Below are 25,780 nucleotides of genomic sequence, written 5' to 3' on the forward strand. Positions count from 1 at the left end.
GGAGCTCCTGAAGGATGGGCGAGGAGGCGGCGGCAGCGGCAGCGCACGCACAGATGGGCCAGCGGAGGATGAATTAGGAGCCACAGGAGGCTGCTGCCGGCACCGAGGGGGGAAGAGGAGAGGAAGGGGCTGGACTTGGAAGAGGAGGAGGAGGAGGGTGCGCGGGGGGGACTGAGTATCGCTAATAACAAGTTAAAGACTAATAACAATAATAACAGACCACCTCCGGGAAGATCCGCGGCGGCGGCTGAGGGATCCCCGCTGAGGCCAGCGGGGTTGCAGCGCTGGGTATCTTGGAGAGACGCTCCGAGGCATCAGTTTGTGGTGGTGGTGGATGATTTTTTTGGGGGTGGGCGGGGTGGGGGCTGTGTATGCGGGAGAAGGAAGGGGTGGGAATCTGAGGAGGAGACTACCTTTTTATTATTATTTTTAATTTTTTTTAATATTATTCTCGCCGTACAAGGAGGACGCTCGGAAATCACCGGCCTGTCGGCTCCCGAGAGGGACCCGGGGATTGTGCCGTCGCTTTTCTTCATCTTCTTTTGTTTGTTTGGTTTGTTTGTTTGTTTGTTTTGCTTGGGGTTTTTTTATTTTTATTATTATTTTTATTTTTCCGCTGAGCAGCGGCGGCGGCGGCGGCGGCAGCAGCAATATGGCTGGTGATGGGTTTTTTGGGGGGCGCTGGCGGCGGGAGGAGCTCTCGGAAGCCCCTGCGCGCCCGGCTCGCTGTTAGCTATGGCAAATGGCAGCGGCGGCGGCTCTTACCCGGGCGGCAGCGGCGGCGGCGGCGGCGGCGGCATTAGAATGAGTAACAATATCAACGCCAACAATCTCAACACAGACTCGTCCTCCTCCCCCGTCAATGTGCCCAAGATGGATGCGCTCATCATCCCGGTGACCATGGAGGTGCCCTGCGATAGCCGCGGACAGCGCATGTGGTGGGCTTTCCTCGCCTCATCCATGGTCACTTTCTTTGGGGGACTGTTTATCATCCTGCTGTGGAGGACCCTCAAGTACCTATGGACTGTCTGCTGCCACTGCGGGGTCAAAAACAAGGTAACTCCCCCTCCCCTTCCCCTCCTGGTGCCGGTGATGGTGTGGTGCGGTGGTGGTGAGGAGGAGTGGTGGGAGCCCAGCCTCGCAGACCAGGACACCTGGGCGAGGGGCACTGGCGGAGAGGCCGTAGGGCCGCTGTTGGAAGGCAGCACGCTGGCTGCTGTTGTGGTAGGGTCGCCACGGGCTGGCGGGAGCTGCAACCTGGGGAGCGTGGCTGGAGGGGTGAGGTGTTGGGTGCAGCCTTGAGACGTGCCCCCCTGTCCCCCCCTCTTTCTCCCACTCCACACAGGGACACACTCATTTTCATCTGGTGGCACCAGAGTTACACCTGGTTGGTGTCCGCTCGCCTGTGTGGCCAGGCACACACTGGCTTGGTGGGACGGGGCGGCTCAGAAGTTGATAGGCACCCCCGGGACCGCCAGTGGTGGTGGGCTGGGACAGTGTTTTTGCTGATCTCAACTCTCAGTTCTCTTGTGGAATGAGAAACTGTGGCAAAATTGAAAAGGTAAACTTTTCACTCAAGTAAGTCTTCTTAAATCTAGTTCCACTCCCCGAGAATCCTTGATGCTTCTGTTTGATAAATTAAATGTAGCTATCTAGAGGTATTTAGTGCATTCATAAGTAACACACTAGGTCGGTGTTCTTTTAACCTAAGTGTGAAATCTTTGGGGCAACCTCTCTGCCCCTTCAATTTTTGCATATTACCAGTTGGAAGAAAGTGTAGTACGTGAAGTAAGGTCAGCTCCTGGTTTGAAGGGTCTCTTTTCAAACCAAAGCCAAGAACTTGCTCTGGTCCAGACTTTCATTTTTGTTTAAGACAAATGGGATAGAAAGTGTTAAGACTCCGTATTTGTGAAAGTGGATTTTGACAGACCCCAAAATAGACCAGCAGCTGGAGTTTCTCCCCTTCCCTTTTCACATTTTTTGGATTACAAATGGAATAATATCTGCTTCAGTTATTCCTGGCACACAGACACCCACAAAAACACACACACCTTTTAATATATGGTTGCTAGGTTGCTGGCTTGCTTTGACGTACAGTGAGCAGTCTTCCCCTTTCTCCCGTCCCCTCCCCCCCTAAACACACTTGATACAGCACATAACTCAGCTGTACGAAGGATCTAACACTTAGGGGAAACCAGAAACAAAGTTAGAGTGTGAGAAGTTGCAGCACTTGTTTGTGTATTTGGGTTTAGCGAGGTAGGCGTCCAGTTCGGGTTGCCTAAACAAACCTTTGTGTTCCAGTTGGGAGTAGAACAGTTACAGTGAACTTGGCCTATCTACAGAAGTAGTGATTTCTAGAGATAAGGAATAAATAAAAGCTTTTAACTCAACCTTAAGCTTCAGGAAACCTACCAGGCAGTATCACTTCTCTGTAGGCATTTTTGATTTTGTTCAGTACCTAACCTGAACTTGCTTAGAGAGGTGTTAGCCAGGTATGATGACAAAGCTCAAATCAATTTGCGATAGTAAGAGTGTCTTGTAAAATACCATTTTCTACAACAGTAAAAGGCGATTTTCAAGAATGGGTGGGTAGTTAAGGCTTACCTTCAGTTTCTTCTGTGTGGGTTTGGCATTTTTCTCTCCACATGATGGTGCAAATCTGCAAGGGCTATCAGGGATCTTGAAAAAGGAAATCCTACAGGTTATCACCCTGTGCTTCTTTCCTTGAGAGAATGAAAAGTTAGAGTCTTGTACACAGACTTCTTACGCATAGTGTCTTGGTGGGTATTGGTGGTCTGATAGTCCAGTGTTGGGCCATAGTCAGTTAAAGCAGATCATTCATCTCTTAACCAGTACAGAAAGGTATATCCAAATTGTCTTTAAAACCTCTTAGGTGCAATGCATCAGTTTGCTAAATAACAGGTATCATCGAGGGGTTCCAACACTTCCAGTCTGAATGATTTGACATACTGTGGCTATGTCAGGTTATAAGATTTGAATTTATTTTGCGTTTGAGACCTGAAGTATCTATGTCCATGAATATCAGTCCCTGGGGCAGGAGGATAAAGGACTCTGCAGGTAGGGGGAGATAGATGTCTCTTTTTAGATTGTATTTGTTCCCCTTGTAAGAGCTTTCAAGTTCTTCTGGTGAAGAAGAACTTTCAAGGGCTGATCCTACATTCCTTTCATGCTGAAATGGGGAATTGGAGGGAATTCTGTGTCTGTAAGAAGTAACTAGTTATTACAAAACACTTTTCTAGTATTTAAGATAGAAAGGCTAACTGAAGTAACGACTGGAAATGTCATAAACTTTGCTGTTGTCAAACACATGCTTTGTGCTTCATGGTAACTCAGGAAAGGCTGTCGAGGCTGCAGGTGAAAAATGTGAATGCATGTGTATGCTATGTCGACTATATTGGACCTGCTAGCAAAAGCAATTTTACAAGAAGTAGCTCCTCCTACTGCAGGACTGAAGAAGTTTTCTGCATGTTAGGACCTTTCCTTCCCTGTGCTGCCTCTTCTGCTGCTCCGCAGGTTGTAGCAGAGTTGGGTTATCCAACGTCATCACACCATCTACATAAAGAGTGGTCCCAGCGAGTGAGCTAAAAGAAATCTTTATCACGTCTATTTTCTGTGGCTTCTTATTGAATAATTCCATATATATGTAAATAATTCACAGTTACTGTGCTAACACCCATGTCCATATATGTTATTGCAAGGAACTGCAGAAAGTTTCAGGTTTTTTCCTGCTTTATTCTGAGCACAACATTGTATTGCTCAGATTTGTCAATGATTGTCAACTTTTTTTTGGGATGTAACACTTTTTAATGGCTGCATATAAGGATTTAGAATGTGGTGGGGTGGTTTGGGTTTTTTTTTTTTTTTTTTTTTCTCCCCTCCCTCCTTAACTCATTCAATTTAAGCTTGGAATTTAAAACCAGTTATAAACAGTTTAACACTTTGTGGTATGAAATTTCGCTACAGGTTTTTTTTTTTAATGGAGATAAGAAATTCAAGATCCTGTAAGTCAAGAAGATGAAGACTTCTGGTAACAGAATGATAAATGTTGCCCCTTAAAAGTCCATATCCAATTTATGTTATTGTATATGAATAGAACATTAATATTAATCATGTACTAAAAATAATTGCTGAAGTTTTAGGGTTTTTATGCCTCACACTTGCTTTGTGAGATGACATTTTAAAAAATCTATCTAAAAGAAAAATGTAAATCTTGACCTGTGTTGTCAGTGTTTCAGTAATGTGTGAGTGATTACAACTGAAGCCCTTGTATTCCTTTATTTTAATACGGTACATAATTTTAGATGTAATTCTGCCAAAATTATCTACAGTCATATAGCAGAGATTTAACAAATGCTGTTTCTGTCCTCAGTGTTTACATCTACATTTTTAAGAGTACTTATTATTGTTAAAGAACTTGTCTGCCCTTTGCTTTTTCTTTGTCCCTTGACCAACTCATTCATGTTTGTGTATGAAAAGTAGAATGTGAGATTGAAATTCGGTGGGCTGGGCTCTGACACCATTAGTTGCTCTTGTTTCTGGAAGTAACATAAAAATAAAAGAAATATGCATGGTAAAGATCACAGTACACATACTGGCTAAACGTGTATTATACGTAGTATCTTTTGATTATATGGATCTGCTACTGCATTTTCTATGCTCCGGAAGGGCATTTTCTACTGTCATTATTTGATACTATATTTTGGCTTTGAACAATCTCTTAAGAAGAAGGAGCCATGGAGTGAGAGAGCACAAGTTTGGGGCACAGCCAGCTCCTGATGTTGGCCAGTGCAGAATGAAGTGAAATTTGTACCCTCTTGAACAATGTGATACTGGACCCTGTATCACTGTTCCTTGGTTCCCCAGAGTGGTACCCCTTATGTACCTTATGCCTTCAGGGCTCTAGCAGGTAGAATGTATCTTTCTCGCTATGCTCCTGTTGGAGTGATTTCACTGTTTTGAAGAGATTTTCCTCCCCATGACCCAGGACTTGTACACATATAAAATGAAATTACATTGTGATTATAGATAGCAGTTGCTAGCCTGAAATTACTAGGCATAATAGTCGTCTTTGATATTGGTCAACATATTTTTGAAATTTAATAAATTAAACGGTGCTAGACTTGGTCAGCAGCAACCAAGAAACATTCCCATTTGTTTTGAACAGAAAAATTACTTTTTGCTCAAAGTACAGTATTTGCAGAAGTCTTCTTTGAAAAGTTCAGAATTTTCATTCAGACTTCTAAGGCCTGAGAAAATATGTAAGTGGAAAAATTTAAGTGTTCCCTAAAAGAACTATTTCTACCAAACTGGCTCTCATATAGCTAGGTTTGTTGATTTCCTAGCAACACCTGCATAAACGTCCTCGCCAAATAAAATTAAAGAAACAAACTCAAAACAAAGCATTGTATGCTGAGAAAAGTATGAGGGTACATTGCAAGGCGTGTGTGGACACATAACGCAGGAGATACCTTCATTTAAATCTGTATGTGGAAACCTCACCTTGACTCTCTTGAAGATGTACGGAGCAGAAGCATATGAACAACTGGAAGGCTCAAGGGATTAAGAGTGGACTGTAACACATTTTGCTTGTTAGTCACATGTGCAGCTTGGCTCCAGGCACTGTGTCATTCCTGTCTATCAGGTGGTCTGCTTGTAATTACTCTGTGAGGATCCTGCTGGACAGGTTGCCAGCTGAGAGGTAGACACGGTGGAGAGGTCAAGGACTGAAAGAAAAGGTTCTCACAGCTCTTTGCAGATGGTGTTCCTACAATTGAAAAAGACACCGGTATGGAGAGCTGTGTGCTGCTGTTTTCCACTCTGTGAAAATGACACTTGCGGCTCTCTGGAGCTCCTAATGGATTTCAGATTTTATAAACACATGCTAAAATTGATTATACATGCAGAAAAGAAAATGTATGGACAAGGATTTAAGCTGTAAACAAACAATCTCAACCAAAATTTTATTTTGATGTAGTATCATACTTATTTTCAAGGCTTTGCAACACATATGTTTAAGGAGAAAATCTGCGCTCAGAAAGAATTTGCAACTCTCACATGTTTGCAAATCTGTAAATTCTGGTTGGAAACCATTAGATATCACAGTTTTTTTCCAGTTTAGCTCAATAGAAGAAATGCCTCTAATAGGGAACAAAAGCTTTTAAATAGCAATGATCTATGTACACAGTTTTGATGCAGTGGGATTTCTGAATGCAGAATGAGGGCAGTTTATAGCTGAAAATTTAGAGTGCACTAGTCCTAAGTATGATCTTTTCAGGGACACAATCTAATGATTATAATTGAAAACAGCAATGATGGTCCATGTATATCTTGTATTGTTGCAAGAAAGTGGATTGTGGATCTTAGTCTCTGAGTGTCCTTCCTGGGACAAATCCTAAAAAGAAGCAGTAACCTCTAGTCAGCAGGCAAAATACAGAGACATGGTCGGTGTTCCTTCAGGGACTGGCTCTGCTATGCTGTGGAATCCAACTCAGATTGGCAAAAGTTTATGTGAATTTCAGGGTGGGCCAGTAATAATTCCTCAAGATCAGGCTGTAGTTCAGCAGCAGTGAGGCATTGTGTAGTATGAATCTGTAGGGCAGCAGTTCCTGAGAACCTGGTGAGACATAAAATAACTCTAGACAAAATTAGGGGATGAGGTATCCTTTATGTTCTATTAAACATACCTAGTCACATTGCATAAAATTATGTATTTTGCATGTATGAAAATTATTGAATTATCAGAAGTCTGAGAAGGACACAGTGGAGGTTTTCTAAGGGAAAGATTGGTGAAACATTATGTGTGGGTGTTAATAGTTAAAAAATATTTTTCTCCCCCACATAGCATTTCAGTGACAAAAGGAAAGGGACTGCACTTTAAAAAGCTAAGATAAAATGCTGTGTTTCTGTAATGAGTTCATATGCCACTACACGTTTGAAGGCTTAGAATCATAGAATCATAGAATATCTCAAGTTGGAAGGGACCCATAAGGATCATTGAATACCAACTACCTGTTCATTGTAGGACTGCAATGCCTGACTCTTCCACCCAGCCTGTGAAGTGAGTGCAAAACTCAGATCACAAGACTAGACTGGCATTTATGTCAACTTTACACAGGCTCAGTACACAAATTCCAGATTAGACCTCATGGCTTGTACGTGTGAGCACTTTGTCTGTGGCACATAGGTCATCTTGGGTGACAGCAGAAGGTGGAAATGCAGCAGAAGTTTGTTAACACTTTTACCAATAACATAGCTGGATGAATTAATGAGAAAGGAAGATAGATACCTATCTTCTGTGCTTGTCAGAGATGTATTGGTCAGGAAAGGCCCATTTTGAATACTGATGGTATTTATAGTCTGAGAATACATCGGGTTTGCATGTTTGAGAGGAACACTTTATTCCCATATATAGTATGCATGGTTCTGTTTAAATGAATGTGCTGTCACTGAAATGTGTTGAGTTCAGTTTGCTTTGAGATGATATATTGCATGTATTTGTTTGAGAGTTACAGAAACGGAGAGCGTTATCCAAAGCCTGTTGAAATAGAGGGAGACAGTCCTAATAACTTCAGTGGTTTTGGACTCAGGCCTAGATGTTCACAGTGTTCTAGATGATTCTGATATTTTTTAAAAAATGATTCTTATGTTAACATTTTAAGCTTTTAAAAGCTTTTTTCTTTTTTTGTAGTGAGGTGTATTTACTTGGCTTGTGGCCATTATGTCTGGGATTTCAACATTAGAAACATAATATTTAAAAAACACACAAGGTATGTTTCCATTCCAGTCAAGACTTACACCTTCTGCCAGGCCCCCCTTGGAAATCAAAATCTGAGTGCTTGAACTGCTGATAATATCCTATCATAGCGTCTCTCCTGCAAGCTGATGGGCAACGGTAAATACTGGCTCTTTTTTTTGAACCGCAGTAGGTGCACATTTAGTGGAACTGGCAAAAGTCCCCTGCCCCACGGATCACCTGCAGGACAGAGATGCATGTGCAGCTGCAGCCCTGAGTCCTGGACATCCCTTTGCATGTTCTTAGCTTCACTACCTAACTTAAATGTCATAACTGCTAACGTATAGTGGAGAAAAAACCCCAAATCTCATCACCAGGCCGGAAGAGTGTTGAGAAGTACTGTAACATCATCAACAACTGCAGCATAACACAACAGCTCGGCCGGAATTTGAGTGGCTTGTTACTCTATAACTGTTAGATACAGGTCTCCTGTGTTGCATTTTATTGCTCTTTATATACGCAGGAATAAATTTATAATACAGTTTTGTTCCCCTTTGTTCACGCACTTAGTGACTGAATATTTGGCATTTTCTTTCTTGTTATATTTAATTCATTGTTCATGATATCTTTTACATTTTTATGTAATGGTTTAGCCCTTACTAAACTAAAAAAAAGTAACTGACTTTAAAATTGCTATTATTAATGAAATTAACTCTAGCACTGCTGGTGTTGGATTAATTTTCTATTTTAAGTATACGGGAAACATTATTACAGATACGTCCTTTTAAAAAACTATTTGGAAATGGTGACCTTAATATTACAAAAGTAAAGTGAAATATATTAGAGTGGTTCTTTGTTTAAGCATCTTGTGATTTTTTCTAGTATGAACTCTGCTAATCTCCGTTGTGATTATGCATGGATGTTCTGCTGGATGGAAATTACTTGAAACAGGTTACTAGCTTCTTTGACCTCTAATGGTCATAGTTGATGTAGAGCACTTGAGATGCTTTCAGATATGGTGAATCCTTTGGCTGCAAGTGATTTGACATCACTTTTTTTGAAAATGAGTTTGCTGATCAACAGGCAGATGTTGTGTGATGTTTTTACACTTTCTAGGTTATCGTACTATAAATATTGTTTCATTAGGAAGCTGATAAACTCAACTTGGATTTTAAGGACTGAAGTTAAAACCCCTCCCTTTTCCTTTTAGTCACAAGAACAGCCTTGTTAGTAGAAAATATTGCAGGGTCTGTCTATATGCGGTGCAAACATTTTTCCTCATGAGGGAATTTTTTAATGCTTTCATTATACACTTCTGATAAATTGTTTTTGTTATGTGGGAAGTTTTTCCAGCTTTTTGTGTTAGTTTTCTTCTATTCCCAATACATTTATATCCAAAGATTTCTGATTCCTTCAGCATCAGAAACAGTGGACTGCTGATTTTATGTTTGCATTATTTTTATATCACTTAAGGCTCTCAGCTATAATGCATACTTGTTTCCTTGTGTCCTTTACAGTAATGTGATTTTTCTGCTGTCTGTGGGATAAGGTTATAGCCACTATTTGTTATGTTGTGATTTTTTTTAGAGAGACATGGATTATACACTTAAGGAATGATGTCTTTGATTGAGAGAGGGTCTGGTTTTTGGTTTAAGGCCATACAAAATTTTACCTGACTAAATGCTAGTTTTCCTCCTTTGACTCTGCCTTACATGTGTAAGTTATGGTGTTGTCTTTTCATGAGTCAGAAGAGCAGAATTTGTATTATAGATCTGTTGTTCCTAAAAGAAAACAACCCTAAGAACTTAACAGTTTTGATATTTGTAAAAATAATTTTAGTTGCTTTGCTGGAATATATCCCTAGGATATAATAAAGTTAATTTACTAAAAGTGGAAAATGCTGTCCAAAGTGTGGAGCTTTGACTCTGCCTGTATGATTGAAGTGATAAAATTCTGATGTTAACTTAAATGATATGTATTGTAGGAAGAGCTTGGTATCTTTAAGTTGCCAACTAAATGATGCAATTCCAGGAACAGAAGAAAAAAACATTTGATTTTTCTGATTTCCAATTGATGGCATTATGTTTGTTCTTAAGTTATGCATAATTTTTTAAAAAAACCTCTATAGCAGTTATTTAGGTTAATATGTGAAACTCACGTCAACGCTTGCACAAAACAGCTCTTTAGACACCAAAATTTGTGCTTAAGATCTGAATAAGGAGTTTGTTTTCAGAGTCAGTGATAATTTCAGATGGTTTCAGAAAGAGGTGTAATTGTTCTTGAAAAGTTATTTCCTTATTTAAATGTTTGTCAATGAACACAGCAGCTAAAATTTTTTTTTTTTTTTATGTTGACATTACACATCCTATTCTGCACTTGAGTAGTCTTTATCTGGCTTCTCTTCTTCATATATAAACATAGGAGAAGGTACTACAATGTCTGTAAAGTTACACACTCTTTTAAAGCTCTTGAAAGCAGCAGTGTCTCTTGTGTTAACATCTGGTACTCTAATTTTAATTTTCTTTTACCTGAGAGGTTGATACACTCCCTGAATCAAAAATATTTATTTCAAGCTGATTGTTCTTAGAAATAAGTTAAAAATAAATTTTCATGCTCCCATGTTGAATTGTGGGGGTAATCAGAACATATTATCATTTCTATGACTACAGTTGCTTTAATAAAGCTGTTTATAAACTTTTGCCTTTATTGACTGTCCATGCGATTATTTGTCTTTGGGTTTGTGTTCTTTCAAGTGAGAAATGCTAATGGCTTAAAGTGACTAGATCTTAATCTTGCTCCCATGCCAGTTGTGTACAAAAGTAAAATGTATCCTTATAACTGATTACAGAAACTATATTTAGAAACTTTCCTGTCTTATTAAAGAGTGGTTGAGTAAGAGAATGTATATTCATAATTTGTAGAGGTGGCAAATAGTTCCACCTCTAGGGTGAAGTGCTTACTTATTTTTTAAACAACAAATTAAACCCAGAATTTCATAAGTTTGTGTGTTTGCTTTTTATACACAAAGAAATAGAATATTCAGTTTTGAAATAGCTAACGTTTCTGCCTGTAACATCTCAAGGATACTGCAGAAAAAACTCCAGACTTGCATCAGGTGCAGTAAGAGAATAAAACTGCTGAGTTACTAATTGTTAAAATCCTTCCCTAATGATAAGCCAGGGTATTGCCGAGTCTTGTTAAGAGGTGGGTCACATCACGTAGTGAGTTGATTTAAGGGGTGTGGGTGGGTGTGCTGGAGGGTGGGGGGATGATATGATTTGATACAGTACAAAACGATGGTGGATAGAGTTCTAGGCTGTTATTCAGCACTTAATTGTGCTGTACCCGTGTGCTCTTGAAATGACAGGGGAATACCAATTTGGTTTAGAGATATACCTGATTGCATGATTATTTCTGTGAAGGTGTCTGAGCCATATTATGCAGTTCACATCTACTTTATGACTTGGTATGAAGCAAAGGTGATGTAAACCATACCTGATCTGACCTGGTGCCTGTTGAAGCTAAGTTACATAACTTACCACTTTTTAAAAAACAAACTGAATTCATCAGAGCAAGTTAAGTGTTTTGGGGCAGCAGTATTTTTTATTTAGACTTCTAAGACTGGACTTACCATCCTGAGGTGATGGTTTGACAGTGCTAATAAATCCAAACTTTAAAGTCTGAGAGGAGACTCGCTGTGAGGTGCCTACGCTGTGTTGAGGACAGGCTGTGACTGGCAGGTGGTAGTAGCTCCAGATCCTAAACCCTTATAAATGTTTTTAGAAATTTTTACTGAGCAGAAAGGATTTCATAGGTAAAAGTTGAATACTGGGAAGTTTTAAAAGTGAAGTCAGTTCATTATTAGCATCCTAAATATTAATGTCATTATGTCCTTTGGTGAATATGGTTTGGTTCAATTCCACATTTTAGTTGGATGAGGAATGCACTTTTGAAAGTAAACTCTAACTTTTTTCAGAGTGGTTAGGTGGATTCCCTTCAGGTGAAACTATGTAGGAAGATGAGCTCCAGGAGCATACCTGATCTATTCCATCTGGTAAGGGCATGCAGTTCCCACAGCTGGGCTAGATTAGTCTTGAGGGTATAAATGCTGAATTACAGAGCATGCAGAGTTCTTTTGTTCTTTCTCCTTGGAAAGATTAGCTATGTTTTTAGGGAAGATCCCTGATAACCTTTTTGGTAAGCTTCTGGTGTTATTAATTTTTTTTTGTTTTAAACCAGCATACAATGTACATATACCTTCCTACAATTGTTCTTCTAGAGAGCTCTTTATTTTATTATGCTATAACTCTGACTTCAGCATTAACCTTGTGCTCGTGGGTTTTCTGTTTGTGCACCGACTGTACTGGCCCTTGCCGGCTGCCTGAGGCTGGCTGGCTGCTGAGGCTGGTGAACCAGCAGGCTGGCAAGGCTGATGCAAAGACTGGGACTTCAGATGACATTTTATTGCCTTAAAATGTCACAGGTGTTGGGCTGTGACAGAACTATTGATTAATGTCAGCATAACTATTCCAAAATTACATTTTTTTTTTTTTTTTTTTTTACTTGGTCTGAGAATTTTGGTGAGTGTATGAAGTCTGTATGGATAAAGGTATTACTACTTGTCCTGGCTGATGGGAAGGAAGATGGGTTTGGGACAGGTTGTTTAAAGCTGTTGTTGCTTATTTGATCTAGTTTGAGACAACAGGTGATAGAGCTTGGTGCCCGGATGCTATTCAGGGTGCTTTTCCTGTCACTGAGCCCTTGAGCTACAGAGCTTCTATTTTCAAGACATTTATTAGAAGTGGAGAGAAAGGTAATGATAGCTTTAATTAAAGGTAAAAGTTCTAGAAAAGCTTCTGGCAATATTATCTGACTTCTAAATATTGCAGCTCATGTATTTATATTTTCCCAGTAAAAAAATGTTTATGAACAAGAAGTAGAGGAACCAGTTTAAATGCCGGCTTTTTAGTAACGGTATTTCTCAGGTTGAATTGTCTTTTCCTTGGGACAAATAGTTTTGGTCTTGGGAATGGATTGTTTTCAGCAGTGAATGTAAGACTGTAGTTTTTGTTGGTTTGTAAAATACTCTTTGTATTTTAAATGGTATGTAAACGTAAGCTATTGTGTAACTCCTGTAGAAAAAGCATAATGCCCATGACTTCTAAAATTGATGGCTGTAACAGTTATAGGTAAATAAAAATATGCTCTGAGAGCTGATGGAAATGATAGTTCACTCTAATCTCAAAACAAATTCTGTATTGTAAGATCATAGCAGTGTTTTGGCCATTAATATCAGTGAAAATAGAGGTTTCTTCATCCCTGTAATTAGATTGATGTTGGTTCCTGGATATCTGCTTTTACATGACCATCTTATTTTGGTTAATTGGGCTCGTTTCTAATAATTCAGAAGAATATACTGTTGAACTAAAGTATTAGATCATTCTTTTCCTAAAAAAATTTTAAAAATCAATTATTTTCAATTAAAATACTGGTTTAATTCAGTGCAGATGCTGTAGAAAATGCTACCTTGATGTATTTAAAAATAAAAATAATTAGATTCTTTAGATCTGAATTATAGGTTGTTTCTGTTTGTTTTCTGTCCTCAGGCTTCTGATTAGGTTATGTAGTTTTGAGTTGATGCTCTTTAAGCACGTCAACAGACTTCTGAATGTTGAAAATGTGTGATTCTTGTGTAGTTGTGTGACACTTGAAGCGAAAATTTTATAAAAAAATTTTAATGTCAGGAGAGGTGCAGTGTATCCATTATGGAGATGGGCTTTGGAGAGGTGGCAGCACTCTTTATAAGGTGGTTTGTGTTTCATATTGCTGTGTTTGAAGTAAATTTCGTTCCTGTACTGTGTGTCAGTGCTTCATTTAGAGAGCTGAAAGACTTGTGGGTTTTGTAGTATTTTCTGCAAGTGGGGAAATTCACTACTGGGGCTCTAGGCTATTGTTTTAAAATGTTCCACTCTATACAAGGAGTGCTGTGTATTCAAAATTGGACTTAGCAACTTAAAAGGTCTATCTGCACTATTTTTATTATTGTAGTGTTCAGAGGCCACATGGTTTGCAGGCTTAGTTATGCCAGATCCTATTACCAGCTTTGACAAAGGGGTGATCCTCTACCTCATGCATCTTATGATCTGAAAGCAGATAATAAGGAGAAAGCCAGAGAGAGGGTTGTAAAGAACTGGTTTGCCCCAGTCCATATAAAGCAACCTAGTGATCAAGATAAGCAGATGATTTCATTAATGTACATCCACTCACCCCATTTGTTAGATTTATGAAGGGAGCATGGTTTGCAAGTCCGTTAGAGCAGTTACTATTTTTAAAGAACTACAGGTGGTTAAAACTTGCTGTACTGTATTAAGTTCCCTTCTTGAGGATTTATTTTTTACATAAGCAGAGAATAAAAGGAATTTTAAAAAATGCTTTATTTTGGATGAAATTAAATTTTAGCTGTAGTGTGTTGAGGAGCTTGTAAGAATAGGAAAGTAACACGGTGGAGGGAATGAAGATGAGAGTCAGTCTAGTTCAGTATGTAGTGTGTGCTATTCACTTTATCTATAAGCAGACACTGAATATGCCTGCTCCATTGCCATTAAAAAATCCAAACAGTTTTTGAGTGTCATATCCACACTGGATTTAAAGAATAATGTTACTTCAGAATCTAGGAGGGTTTCCAGTTAAACATATGCTTGTTGATTGTACTATTTTTAGCTGCTTTGAACAACATGTGTTCTCCCCAGATATTTATTTATGAATGTTGTATTCTGTTCTTAAAAGGAAAATCTCTGTCTAGATTCTTTTTCTATATCCAAGAAAGGAAAGAACTAGGGTTCTTGTCAGTGCTTTACTTCTTTGAAATCCTGGGAGATGGGGTAAATTTATTAAATATAAAATGGACCCATCTGGTAGTTCTAGCAATGCCAGGGGAGAACAGGTGAAAGAATCTGAGCCAGAATAAACATATAGTGCATTATATAACACATAATGTAATTTGTGACACATCACAAGCAGAAGACTAATCTTGGTGTTATGCTATTTGAGTAATGTTGGTTTTAAGTCAGAGGGTTAATATGATAGTTTGAAATGCTTGTTTCTGTTGCATTGCTGAAAAGCAAAATATTTTTTCATTATTAATAAGACAAATGTATTTGATCCATCCTGTAAACAACATAAAATTCTCTGTATGGGTTTGCTTGAAAATAAATGGGTTGACATAATTTGAAACAGAATGAAACAAAGTCAAAATAGTGTACCTGTCTAAAATTTGGAAAGCTATTATCCAAATTAAAAATTTTGCTCCCAAATTTCTGTGTGTGTAAGAAGAATACAAAATCTCTATGTAGGCATTTTTGTTGCCAAAATTACCTTGTTCTTTAAGTTCTCTGCAATACTTTCAATGTAGTCATTGCATCACTGGGAATAGGAATGTAAAAATGACTGTAAAAAATTGAATTGTATTGCCTGATTTGGGAGGCATGCAAAAGGTAAGCAAGTATAAATGCTAAGTAGTGAATTAGATTAGAAAAGAAGCAGCAATGAAAAGATTAAAGGACAGTGCCTGTTTGCAGTGCAGGGTTTGTAGTTTGGCAGGGCTCCTTAGCACACATTCTGGTTTTATTATGGCACCAGTTAGACATGATTTCTGTCATTGCCTATGTTACGGAGCATGTGTCGGAAGACTTCTAATGCATGATCTTTGGGGAACTGTATTTCATAAGGACAGGGCAGGTGCCTGGGCCTTTTGACATTACTTTAAAACAAGTGGAGAAAGTAGGCCATAGGACTTTCAGTGAATTTAGGAGCTTAGTAGCTAGATCTTTATCCAGCTTAAAAAAATCTCACTACCTGCCTTTAAGTCAAATTCCACCCTAGCCTGTAATTTTTTTCAGCATCCTTTGTGCTTTTATCTATTGCTGCTTAAGTTTCACCTTTTTTTTTTTTTTAGTTTAAAAAACCCCAACAAACCAAACAAACCACAAGAATATTTCACATGAAGTTTGGAAGGAGCTTGTCTCATTCATTTCACTTGAATTTCCAACTCTCAAATGAAAGATTCTAGGTGGTTTGTAAGGTGGTCTCTTCATAGTGGAGAGGATTGAATTCCATTTTTGATAAATAATCTTCAGAAAAATATAGTTCTGTGAAAATTGGAATACTTATAAAACTGTCAGTTTAACTGGGTTTTATTAACTGGGGGGAAGGGAGAAGATGATATCGAAACTCTTCCTTTTTTTCCTCTTTTGACAGGAAATAAATATTTGACTTTTTAGTCTTTTATTTCATATTGTTAAGTCAAAACCAAAGTTAATAGCTCGATTCACATTCTTCTTTCAGGAATCTTATTTTGACATGTCTCTTACAGTTTTTGGGAGTTCTTTCCATATTAGAAGTTAATCTGATGATCTTAAAAGTTTATGCAATAAATCAATACACCTCTCTCCTCAGCTGTATTCTCTGGATGTTTCCATTCCTAGGGTATGGCTATATAAATATGTATGTGTAAAATACATATTTTAATATATATAAATGTGACCAAATCTTTTATGAACAATTACACCAAAGTTAGACATTTTTACAATGTGCTGTTTTATTAGAATAAGTGTGTTATGCTCATTTTAATGTCTGTAATAGATTGTGGAAAGCATGTAAGAATAGACAATTAAATATGTTTCTCACTTGTAGAAATATGGTAAATTCTACGAACTCCCTCAAATCAATTGATTAGACGACCATAAGGAAGGATTTAGCTAAATGACTATAAAAGCTGTGGTCAACCATTTAATATGTTGCTTCTGTTTTCATATAATTGTAGATTTGTTAAGAATTTTATGTGGTTTATTTGTTGAAATAGCTATTATAGCAGAGACACATAAGTATGTTGTAACAGGCGTACTTACTGAATGATGAGCCCTTGGGAAATTTAACACAGCTTTTCAAGACTGGAATGAAAGAAAGAAGTGCCAGGATGAGAGCAATATACATCATTGAAGTAGCTGGTCTCTGAGAAGACAGTGAAAAGAAAATGTTGAATGTTACATAATTTTTTAAGCGCTTGGTGCATTCATGCCCTTCAAAGCCTTTTCTATGCTGTTTTTTTATCAGTGTGCCCAGTGGTATGTTAGAGAGTTCACTTAATTCTTCAGTGCAGTGTTTGTGGACTTAGATTTTTTTTTTTTAATGCTGTTTTCTTTCATCTCATCTGAAGTCTATGCTCTCAACACAGAATGAGGTATATATGGCAATAAATTATAAAGAGGCTATTATTCCATGTTTGGAAATTACTTTTCTTTTTCTATAGAGGTGAACATTAAAACGGGGAGGCCTGTTGCTGTATCAAGTGTAATTCATAGTTCCTGGTTAGTGTCACAGTTTTGGCAAGACTCCTTACCAGGAGTCAGAGAAGGTTTGATGCTGTTTCTATATGTTTATATGAACAATAGATTGACGATATTCTACTTCGCAAAGAGAAGTCTGAAATAGTTATTTGTAATACATATAGCAGGCTAATGCTTAATGTTACTCAAAACTTTGGTACTCCATGATGTTGGTCAATTGAGTTGGAAAATGCATGATATATTAAATTATAATATACTTGTAGCAGTCTTACTTTGAAGATATGTCTTAATTTTTTTTCCCCCCACAAGAAAAATAAATACCTCTCTTTCTATTGCCCTCTTATAAGCCTTATGAGTACTTCACAGAGCATCTTGGTCTGACCTGAGTTAGATCACAAATAGATTTAGGCCAGGAAGGAGGCTTATTGGTTGATCAGTGTAGCAGAAATAAGCAGTGCCCTGTGGCTTAAAGGAGCTCTGAAGTCTTGGGCTTCGAAGAGTGCTGTGATGTCTGCAGTCTGGCTTCAGCTGGAGCTGTGAGTGATCAGTTTTAGCAAGAAATTACACCTTAACTGCTTTTTAATTTATCCAGATGGCTTTCTGATTACCTTGGTGCTGTACAGCGTGATCCTTTTATCCTGTTTGGAAGAAACTCCGTTACTATAGAATTTAAGAAGTAAACATTCGTTGTGTAGGTACTTAAAATATAGCTCAGTGACCAGATAATGGTGAAAACAGAAGTTTGCTACTTTATCCTTTCCTGGTAAAAAATTGAGGCTAACCAAATTCCTATAATAATTTTACATGCTGATATAATTTTACATGAGGCAAAGATACATATAAAAAGCCTAATTCTTTCTCTCTCAATGCAATTGAGTAACTGGAAATTGATTTTAGAAGTTGTCAACAAATTGGTTTTGGTTGTTTCAAATAAAACAGCAATTTCTTAGAACTTCTACGTGTGGTTGCATGGAAGAAAAAGTAGTGTACTATTTTATCACAGCCTGCTAATACTACATTGTAAGTATGTACTGTGTAAGTGCTTCTTGGAAACTGCTGTTTCTTATCAATCCAGAGTGAAGTTTTCCAAAATGTCCACATAGTTAATTGCTACTGAAAAAGACAACTTTTGATAGCATTACCTGGAGTGAGTTTTATTCTTGGATACTTTTTGAGATTTTAATCCACAGAGCCTAGTGCTCTCTGAGTTGGTATCTTTGTGTGTGGCACTTATAGAAATGTAACTGGTAAATGTACAGGCAAAACCATTCAGAGGACTTTATTAGTAGAGATTTAGTATTTCTTTTTAGTTTGCTTTTATCCTTCATCTAAATTACAGTGCATTAAGAGATGCCATATAAAAAGATGCTCTGTATTGCCTTTGTTCACCACTTACTAGCAGTTTTGTTTTTGTTTTAGTGGCTAAACACTTCCTTCTTTGAGTCATTTTCCAATGAAATACTTCTATCATCATAGACTTAAAATCCCTACTGTTTGTGCAGCCAAACATCAATTCAGTTACCCACCCTTTTCCTCTCTTCACCCTGTGCTCTGCTCCTTTTGTAAAGAAGAGCTTTCTGTGGCTTTGTAGAAATACCTTCTTCTGCTGTGTTGTCTTTGGATTATTTTGAATTAATATCACACGGAGTTGGTGCATTCTCAAAGTAATAAGTTATAATATGCTACTTAGTGCCAGCACGTTTTGTGTACCCTCTGGTATTCTTTTAATGGTGTTGGAACCATGGGGTAAATAAGTTCCATATAATGCATGCATCATATAGGAATTGGAATAAAGTGATAGCTGCCTGCAGGACTGAAGGGTGTGGTTATGGAGATCCATCAAGCCTTGGGTGTATCTTCCTTGGCAGCCTGTATATTACTTTGTCTACAGAGTTGTAGGGTTTCTGATTTTTTTATTTCTTCAATCGTTACTCAGTAGGGGTTCTCCTGACACTTTGATATGAAGTTTTATCATAATACAGACTTAAAATAAGTCTAATTTTTATAACAATGATTTCCCCAGCAGTTCTCAAGTTGGAGTTGAGCTCTGTGCAGGTTTCAGCAGCGGAGTCCTGCAGCAGCCCTCTGTGTTGGGGTGGTAAAGTTTAGTAGAGGTATCTTCCTCATTGCTGAAGAGAAATAATATTCTGTAGGTTCAGAAGTGTTACCTCGTTCATTTTTAAAAAATGCATCTAGCAGGTATTCTTAGTCAAATCAAATCTGAACTTGTACTTAAGTAATTTTTATCTGATGAGGACTGAAACACTTGTTCCATGGTGTTCTGGGAACTCTTGGTTCGTATCGAAGCCGTTGTCAGTTAACTGCATAATTTATTACTGTTAGGGATACAAATAGGTCAGTACCAAAGCCTGAAATCCAAATACAGGGATTTAGAATCCAGTCCAAGAATTCAACATAAACTCAGCAAATCCTTGGCCAGAACTGGCAGCTTTCCAGCACTACAGGTCCAAAGCCATTCATTGTCATCGATGGCATTCCAGCATTTGAAAGTGTTAGTTATTTGGTTATTTAAGTATTGAAAGTCCCCTGATAACAGTTGTAAGGAGGTTAATGAGTTTAAAAACCCAAGAACGCCAGGGATTTTGTGACCCCCTGAGTAGACTGTTTCCAGAGATGAAATCTTCATTTTAAAGAGAATTTTGGACTAATGGAAATTTTCTGCAGAGATGAATAATTAAAGGAGGAAAAAAAAAACCACCAAAGCAAACCACAAACAGAAGTACTAAATATGCCTTACAGGGACAGGCGTTCTATACTACCAGAAATACTGTAGCTCAGTATTTTATTTTTAGCTACATTCAGATCCCGGAGGGTAATATAGGGTTGTATGATGCTGGAATTTTTTTTTTAGATTTCATATTGAGCTCTCATAATTTCCTGTTTTTCTTTATTTTCCTTTAAAGAACATTCTTACTGAAGCAAGAAAATGTGTCCCATAAATTTAGGAGAGATGTCTCAATTTTTTCTATTCCTTTTTTTGTTTGTTTTGAGAGAGTCCCTGCTAAGAAATGTCAAACAGTAGTTGTTTAATTAGTTGTTCTAGGATCACTATAAAATACAGACATAAAACATCCTTGTGTAATGCAACAGCAATTGCTAAAATTTCAGTGTGTTACATAGGAATAGGAAGTTAAAGCTGTGCAACAATAGATCTCAGGAAAAATGTGTATGGGTGTGAAAAAATCAGTCATCAGTTAAGTGGAACGTAGCAGCTGTGTGAGAGCACATGGAAGCACTCCAGGAAAGAAAGAGGAGCAAGGAATATTATACTTAACACAAATTTGGATTCAGGTACTCAAAGGTGTTTACCCAAAATGAAATTTGGCAAGAAGCACAAAATTACAATAATCTCAAACATAAATGCACATACATGATTACTGAGAGTTGTGAATGAACCTAGAAAATAAGCCAGTTCTGTATTTTGATGAGAAGTTGAGTTTTGGAAAGTAAAAAGATGAAAAATGTCACACCATGTAAGATCCTACAAAACATTCTTCACTTAACCCCTCTATCTGTCATCCTCTTTGTATCCCATAAACTCTGCCTCTTCAGTTTCTATGGAGGCCTCCTTTGTCTGTGTTGCACAAGATGACATTTCTTCTTTACTCTTCCTGTGTCTGCTCTTCTGAATGTGTGTATTGTGCAACTTTGAGAGGAGAAAACAACAAAAACCTGCCTACAGAAAACTGAGATCCAGGGGGTTATGCTTTAGCAGCAGGGTATGAAAGTACTCGGGCAAAGAATGTGTGTATCGGATGTCCCAGAAAATGGAGGGATACAGGAGTTGTGTGGGAGGGTGCAGAATGCTGTAGCTTGGAAAGGAAAAGCAGAGTACTGAATGGGTACAAAGAATAGCCTGAAAATATTCTTCAGGCTTCAGTAAACCCAACAATATCAGGAATAATATTAATTGCAGGCCTCATTTATAGAAAGGTAAATTGCAATATACAGAGAAATTCAGCAGCTTTTGTTCTTGCTGCCTGTGCAAGGAAGAGATGGAAACTTCAGTAGAAAAGAATTGAAGAATAGCAGCTATGAACCTTCATGGGATAGAGTGTTTTCATTAAGGGAGTTTGTCCTAAAAGATGAGGAGCAGAGAGGGGAAAAAAATCCCAGCAGGTACCAAATCATTCAGGATGATTAATTGCAGTAAAGAGGGTGGGAGACTTGGATAGACTGTAGGAAGGTTGTTGCTAGAAAAAAAAGAACTCTTTTTACATTTGCTTGGTAAGTGTCCAGTGACCTCTTTTTATCCAATGTAAATAGGAAAAGGTTGTGGTACGTCACTATTGGTCTCGGTTTATCATCCAAACACTTATTTTACTGACTTTAGTGGGAATTTTGCATTCTATCCAAAGTCAAAATACTTCTGTCTGGTGTTAGAAAAACAGTTCCTTAAATAGTTTGCCATTTATGTTTCTTCAGAACATATGAAGGCTAGTGGACTGCTGTGAAAGTTCCACTTTTTAAGACAGGCCTGGGATACTAAAGGAGATACATATGTAGTAAAATGAGGATGATGCAAATCCACCACAGGAACCAGATGTTTACTTTGTAAAAATGGAAGCTGAAATTATGTAATCATTGTATGTCTCTTGGAAACACAGCTTTTTAAATTACACTTTTATAACCTTTGAAAGGGCAACAGTACAAGTAGGATATTTTTTTAGGTTGCTTTTTGTGAAAGGGCTTTCTAAATACAAATGACCTATGTAAATTCCAAAGTAAAAGAATGAAGGAAATTGCTTGGTTTTATTCAAGCTTTAGGAAAGAAGGTAAGAATATAACAAATGGAAAGAAGAGAAAGAAGAGAAATGTCTGTGATGCTAGAGTATATTGATGCTCCTACTTGCAGCTATCTCAGCTTTACTAAAACAGCTGACTACTGTAATTCCTCCTCCATTTCCCATAGTAATACTTCTGGTGTGATGGCATCTGCTATGCTGTGGAGACCAAAAGATAAAATGTTGGTGTTTCTAACATCTGTAGTCCAACATAACAAAATCTTTGTATGTACAAAAGAACATGAAAATGTGTGCTTCCATCAAGATCTTTCACAGAACAGTGTGCCTTCATGGATGAACACTTAGAGCTTTTAGCACTGGTTTTAGAGGGATAGTAAAATGGCGTATTATTGTTTCATTCATTAGTAATGTGTGAGATACCAGCTTTTAAATTTATAGCTGTTATCTCTAACAGCTCATTTATTGAGTCATTCAAAAACCATACCAAGTCTGAGACAGTTCAATTGTGGCACTCAGTGTAACTCAAACTATCTCTTCTGATAAACTTCAAATGGGTTTTTCTGCATTCAGTCAGGCTGAGATGATAGTGCAGTGGGGAACTGAAGTTGCTTAAGTAAGTGGGGGGAAAATGCAGTCTTAATTAGAGGAGGTGGTAGTACTAAGTAAGCTGAATATTGTCAAATTGTGAACTAATCTGGAGACATTTGGCCATTTTTTTTTTTTTTTTACCCTCTTCAGACTTAATGAGAGGACAAGGGGCTCACTTAAATGAGGGTGAAGCTCTGAGACCACACACGGTTACATTGAGAAAACAAGAAATCTGAGGTATGAGTGCCTGGACTGGTTTGTTCAAAACACACCTACCTCAAATAGGAATCTGATTCAAGATGTTAAGCATGTTTTGACCACAGTCTACTAGTGACCAACATTCATCATTGCAGGAAATTTCCACTCCTGCAGGAGTATCTTACCAGTACAAAGCCTGAAGGTACATGTAGGGTATTTCTGTTGGTTTTTACTCCCTCTGTGAATGGAGCATGTTGGGCAGTGGGTTCTACCATAGCTGTGTCCAGTTCAGGGAGTTGTCCTGTAATGCTGCCCATGTGACAACTGGCACTACCGAAATGAAGTGTGCTGTCTACTGTTATGATCTCACATGGTCCCGCATGGATAAAAGGAAAACAGCTTGGACCCATACCGGGGAAGGAGCAGTCTTAATGTTAAAGACTTTCAGGATATAGGTGCAGCTATAATGCAGAAACTCCTGGATTATCTGGTTTATTGTGCACAAGGTTGTATGGTAATTTAATCCTTAGCCAAAAATTTTAATCTATTTGGGACCATGTTTGGTGATCTAAGATAAGCATGGATTGTGTGGTTGTTTTTGAATTCTTTCTGGTTTTGAAACGGAATCCAAACAATTCTGACACTATCATTGCCATTGTTTTTATTTTGTCTCCCCTTGTGTTTTTTTTCAACCAGTTTTCTAACTTTCTCAGAGTTTCTACTTTCTGTCTTAGAAATTCCTAACAAAGTTCTACAAAATACATTAAATATTGTCACTTTACTCTGGTAAACCTGGCTATGAAGGATAGCTTCTTTCTGGCTTTTGAGAGACATAGAAGTGTAACTTTTCACAAGCAAGATTAAAAAAAACACAAGGTCTGTGGAGTTTGATCTCTTATTGGCATTGTTCAGTATTCCTTTCTGTATTTTTAATAGCATCTGAATTGGACTTTTTGCCAGCTTTATGTAGGAAGGTAAAAATTTATGGCAGATAATGTCTAGTAAATGAACTGTAGTGTTATTCCTGTTAATTACCTTTTTATGATCTTAGAAACCCAGGCTCGTGACTTCCCTGCAGGAACCTAGAAGGATATTCCTTATCTCTGAACCACGTGCACATTCTGTACTCATCGTAACTAACAACAGAGACGAAGGTGGGGGACATCAAGAGAGGAGATGTGAAAAGCTGGCTTACTTATTATTGCCATTTTGATATAATCACTTACACGGTGTTTTAAGTTAATGTCAATTCCAGTGTGAAACACTTGCAGCCTGCAGGCTCATGTGAGTCTCTCTGTTTCCAGATTGTCTAGATGTTTAAATGCTATATGAATACTTAACTTGTCTGCTAAGTTTTGCTGCTTAAGTACAAATTGTTGAGGGAAGTGCAACCTTTCCAACTCTGCTTTACAAATTTTGTTGGTGATATTTTCCAAGTCTGAAATCATTGGGAGATGGCTCACAAAGGGCACATTTCCCAAGTTTTCTTAAAAAGACTTACTTTATGTAGAATACACCTTTTTCCATATATCTAAATGTTATGCACTTGTACAATGCCACTATAAAGAGATAGTCTGTCTTTGAACATTAGCAAAGCTGCTACTGTACATGTTGACTGCATAATTGACTGTGGTGCATAGCCACCCTTCTTAAGTCTTTTTTTTCATTTAAGGTTTTGTGCTTTCACTTAAATGTTTTATATATTGTTTAGTATTACTTAAGTAAACTGAAAATGACTCTTAGGGAGACGTTTTAGAGAAATTAGAACTATAGCAAGTGAAGTACAACTGATGGGGGAGTTTAAGGATCGCTATATGTCTCACTATCTCTTATATTCAAGAAAGATGCTTATGACCATAAAGACTCAATCTAAAGGCCAGGTACAGGAAACATGTTGCCCAACAGGACTGAACTCAATTAATCAGTGCAGTACAAAGGTATATACTAAACTAAGTTTTCTCTGACATGTTATCCATCTTGAGGTTCAAACATTTTTTTTAGTTAGAGGCAAAATGTGTAATATGACAAATGAGTAACTCAAACGTATAAAGAATAAAAAAGATAAATCTAAAGGCATGGAAAGAAGAATGTAAACCATCAAATTTTAGAGAAATGTTCAAGTAGACATAATTCCATAGATTTTTCTTGAGGATCATGAAATTCTTGCAGGCAAAAACATTAAGTGTGGATGTTTGTGTATTGGAAGAGAATTCTTTCTCTGTTCTTGCACTTAGGATGGTCTTGGATATATACGCATCCATGTGAAGATGTTAATTTTGTAGGCACCAAAGCATATCAGACCAGTCTTAGGATGAAATCCCAGTTTTGTTGGAGTCAGATTTTTGTAACAGCAGGGAAAAGAAATCATGATTTTTACTTTTGGTTTGATTCCTTTCTGCCCTAGTCCTGAGGCAGCTGTTGAAACTGCAAAAGAGCACTGAGTTGGAGGTTTGCACTGACTAGTCTGCTGTTGATGCAATTTCACATTTGTTTAGCAGAAGCGTCAGCTAACAGAGTGGCATTTCCTGTTGGAGTGATCAGAAGAATGGCAGGAGACAGGATTTACACAGCTGCTTAATGAATGTTCTAAAACATTTTGAGTTATTTTAAAATGTGGCTCTGAAATTGCCCATTTAGCTTATGAAGTTTTGAGGAAATAAATGTAACTGCCTACAACACAGGTTAAATGATACTGAAAGTTGCATTTCCCAATTGTATTAGTACAACGTTACTCTGGGCCTCTGCCTAAAGAGAGTAACTGCTCTTTTTATGAAGATCCCTCTTGTCCCCCTGCCCCCTTTTTTAGTTGCTCTGCGTTTTCTGCTCTTAAAATCCTTCCCATTTTATCCTTCTACCTTTTGAAATAATTTAACTTCTTCTATTGCTAAAGCCCAAACTCAGAAAAGATACTACTATTGGCTCTACTGTCGGGAGAGGATGTACTGGGTGCTTGTGCCAGTTCTTTTAATGACTCTTATTGACTTTACCCAATAGCTAAAGGCAATTGCAGGGGGAAAGACCTGTATGAAGACAATGTATGGACATCTAATAAGGGGAGCATGATCAACCCAGACCTCTGCTAGTGCACGAGAAGACAGTTTTTAGTGGCGCAAGCTAGATTTGATGATGAA

At 37.9% G+C, this 25,780-nt stretch overlaps 1 protein-coding gene across 19 annotated transcripts in view; it reads left to right on the forward strand.

Moving 5' to 3' along the window:
- Window positions 1-381: 381 nt before the first annotated feature.
- Window positions 382-25,780, forward strand: part of KCNMA1 (potassium calcium-activated channel subfamily M alpha 1) — a 514,442-nt gene continuing 489,043 nt past the window's right edge. For all 19 annotated transcript variants that reach the window (XM_074830555.1, XM_074830556.1, XM_074830565.1 and 16 more), the window contains exon 1: window positions 382-1,056. In XM_074830555.1, the coding sequence (XP_074686656.1) occupies window positions 736-1,056 (321 nt within the window). In that variant the 5' untranslated portion in view covers window positions 382-735. The remainder of the gene's footprint in view (window positions 1,057-25,780) is intronic.

The sequence above is a fragment of the Strix aluco genome, chromosome 7 (assembly GCF_031877795.1).
Source record: "Strix aluco isolate bStrAlu1 chromosome 7, bStrAlu1.hap1, whole genome shotgun sequence".
Taxonomy (NCBI): Eukaryota; Metazoa; Chordata; class Aves; order Strigiformes; family Strigidae; genus Strix; species Strix aluco.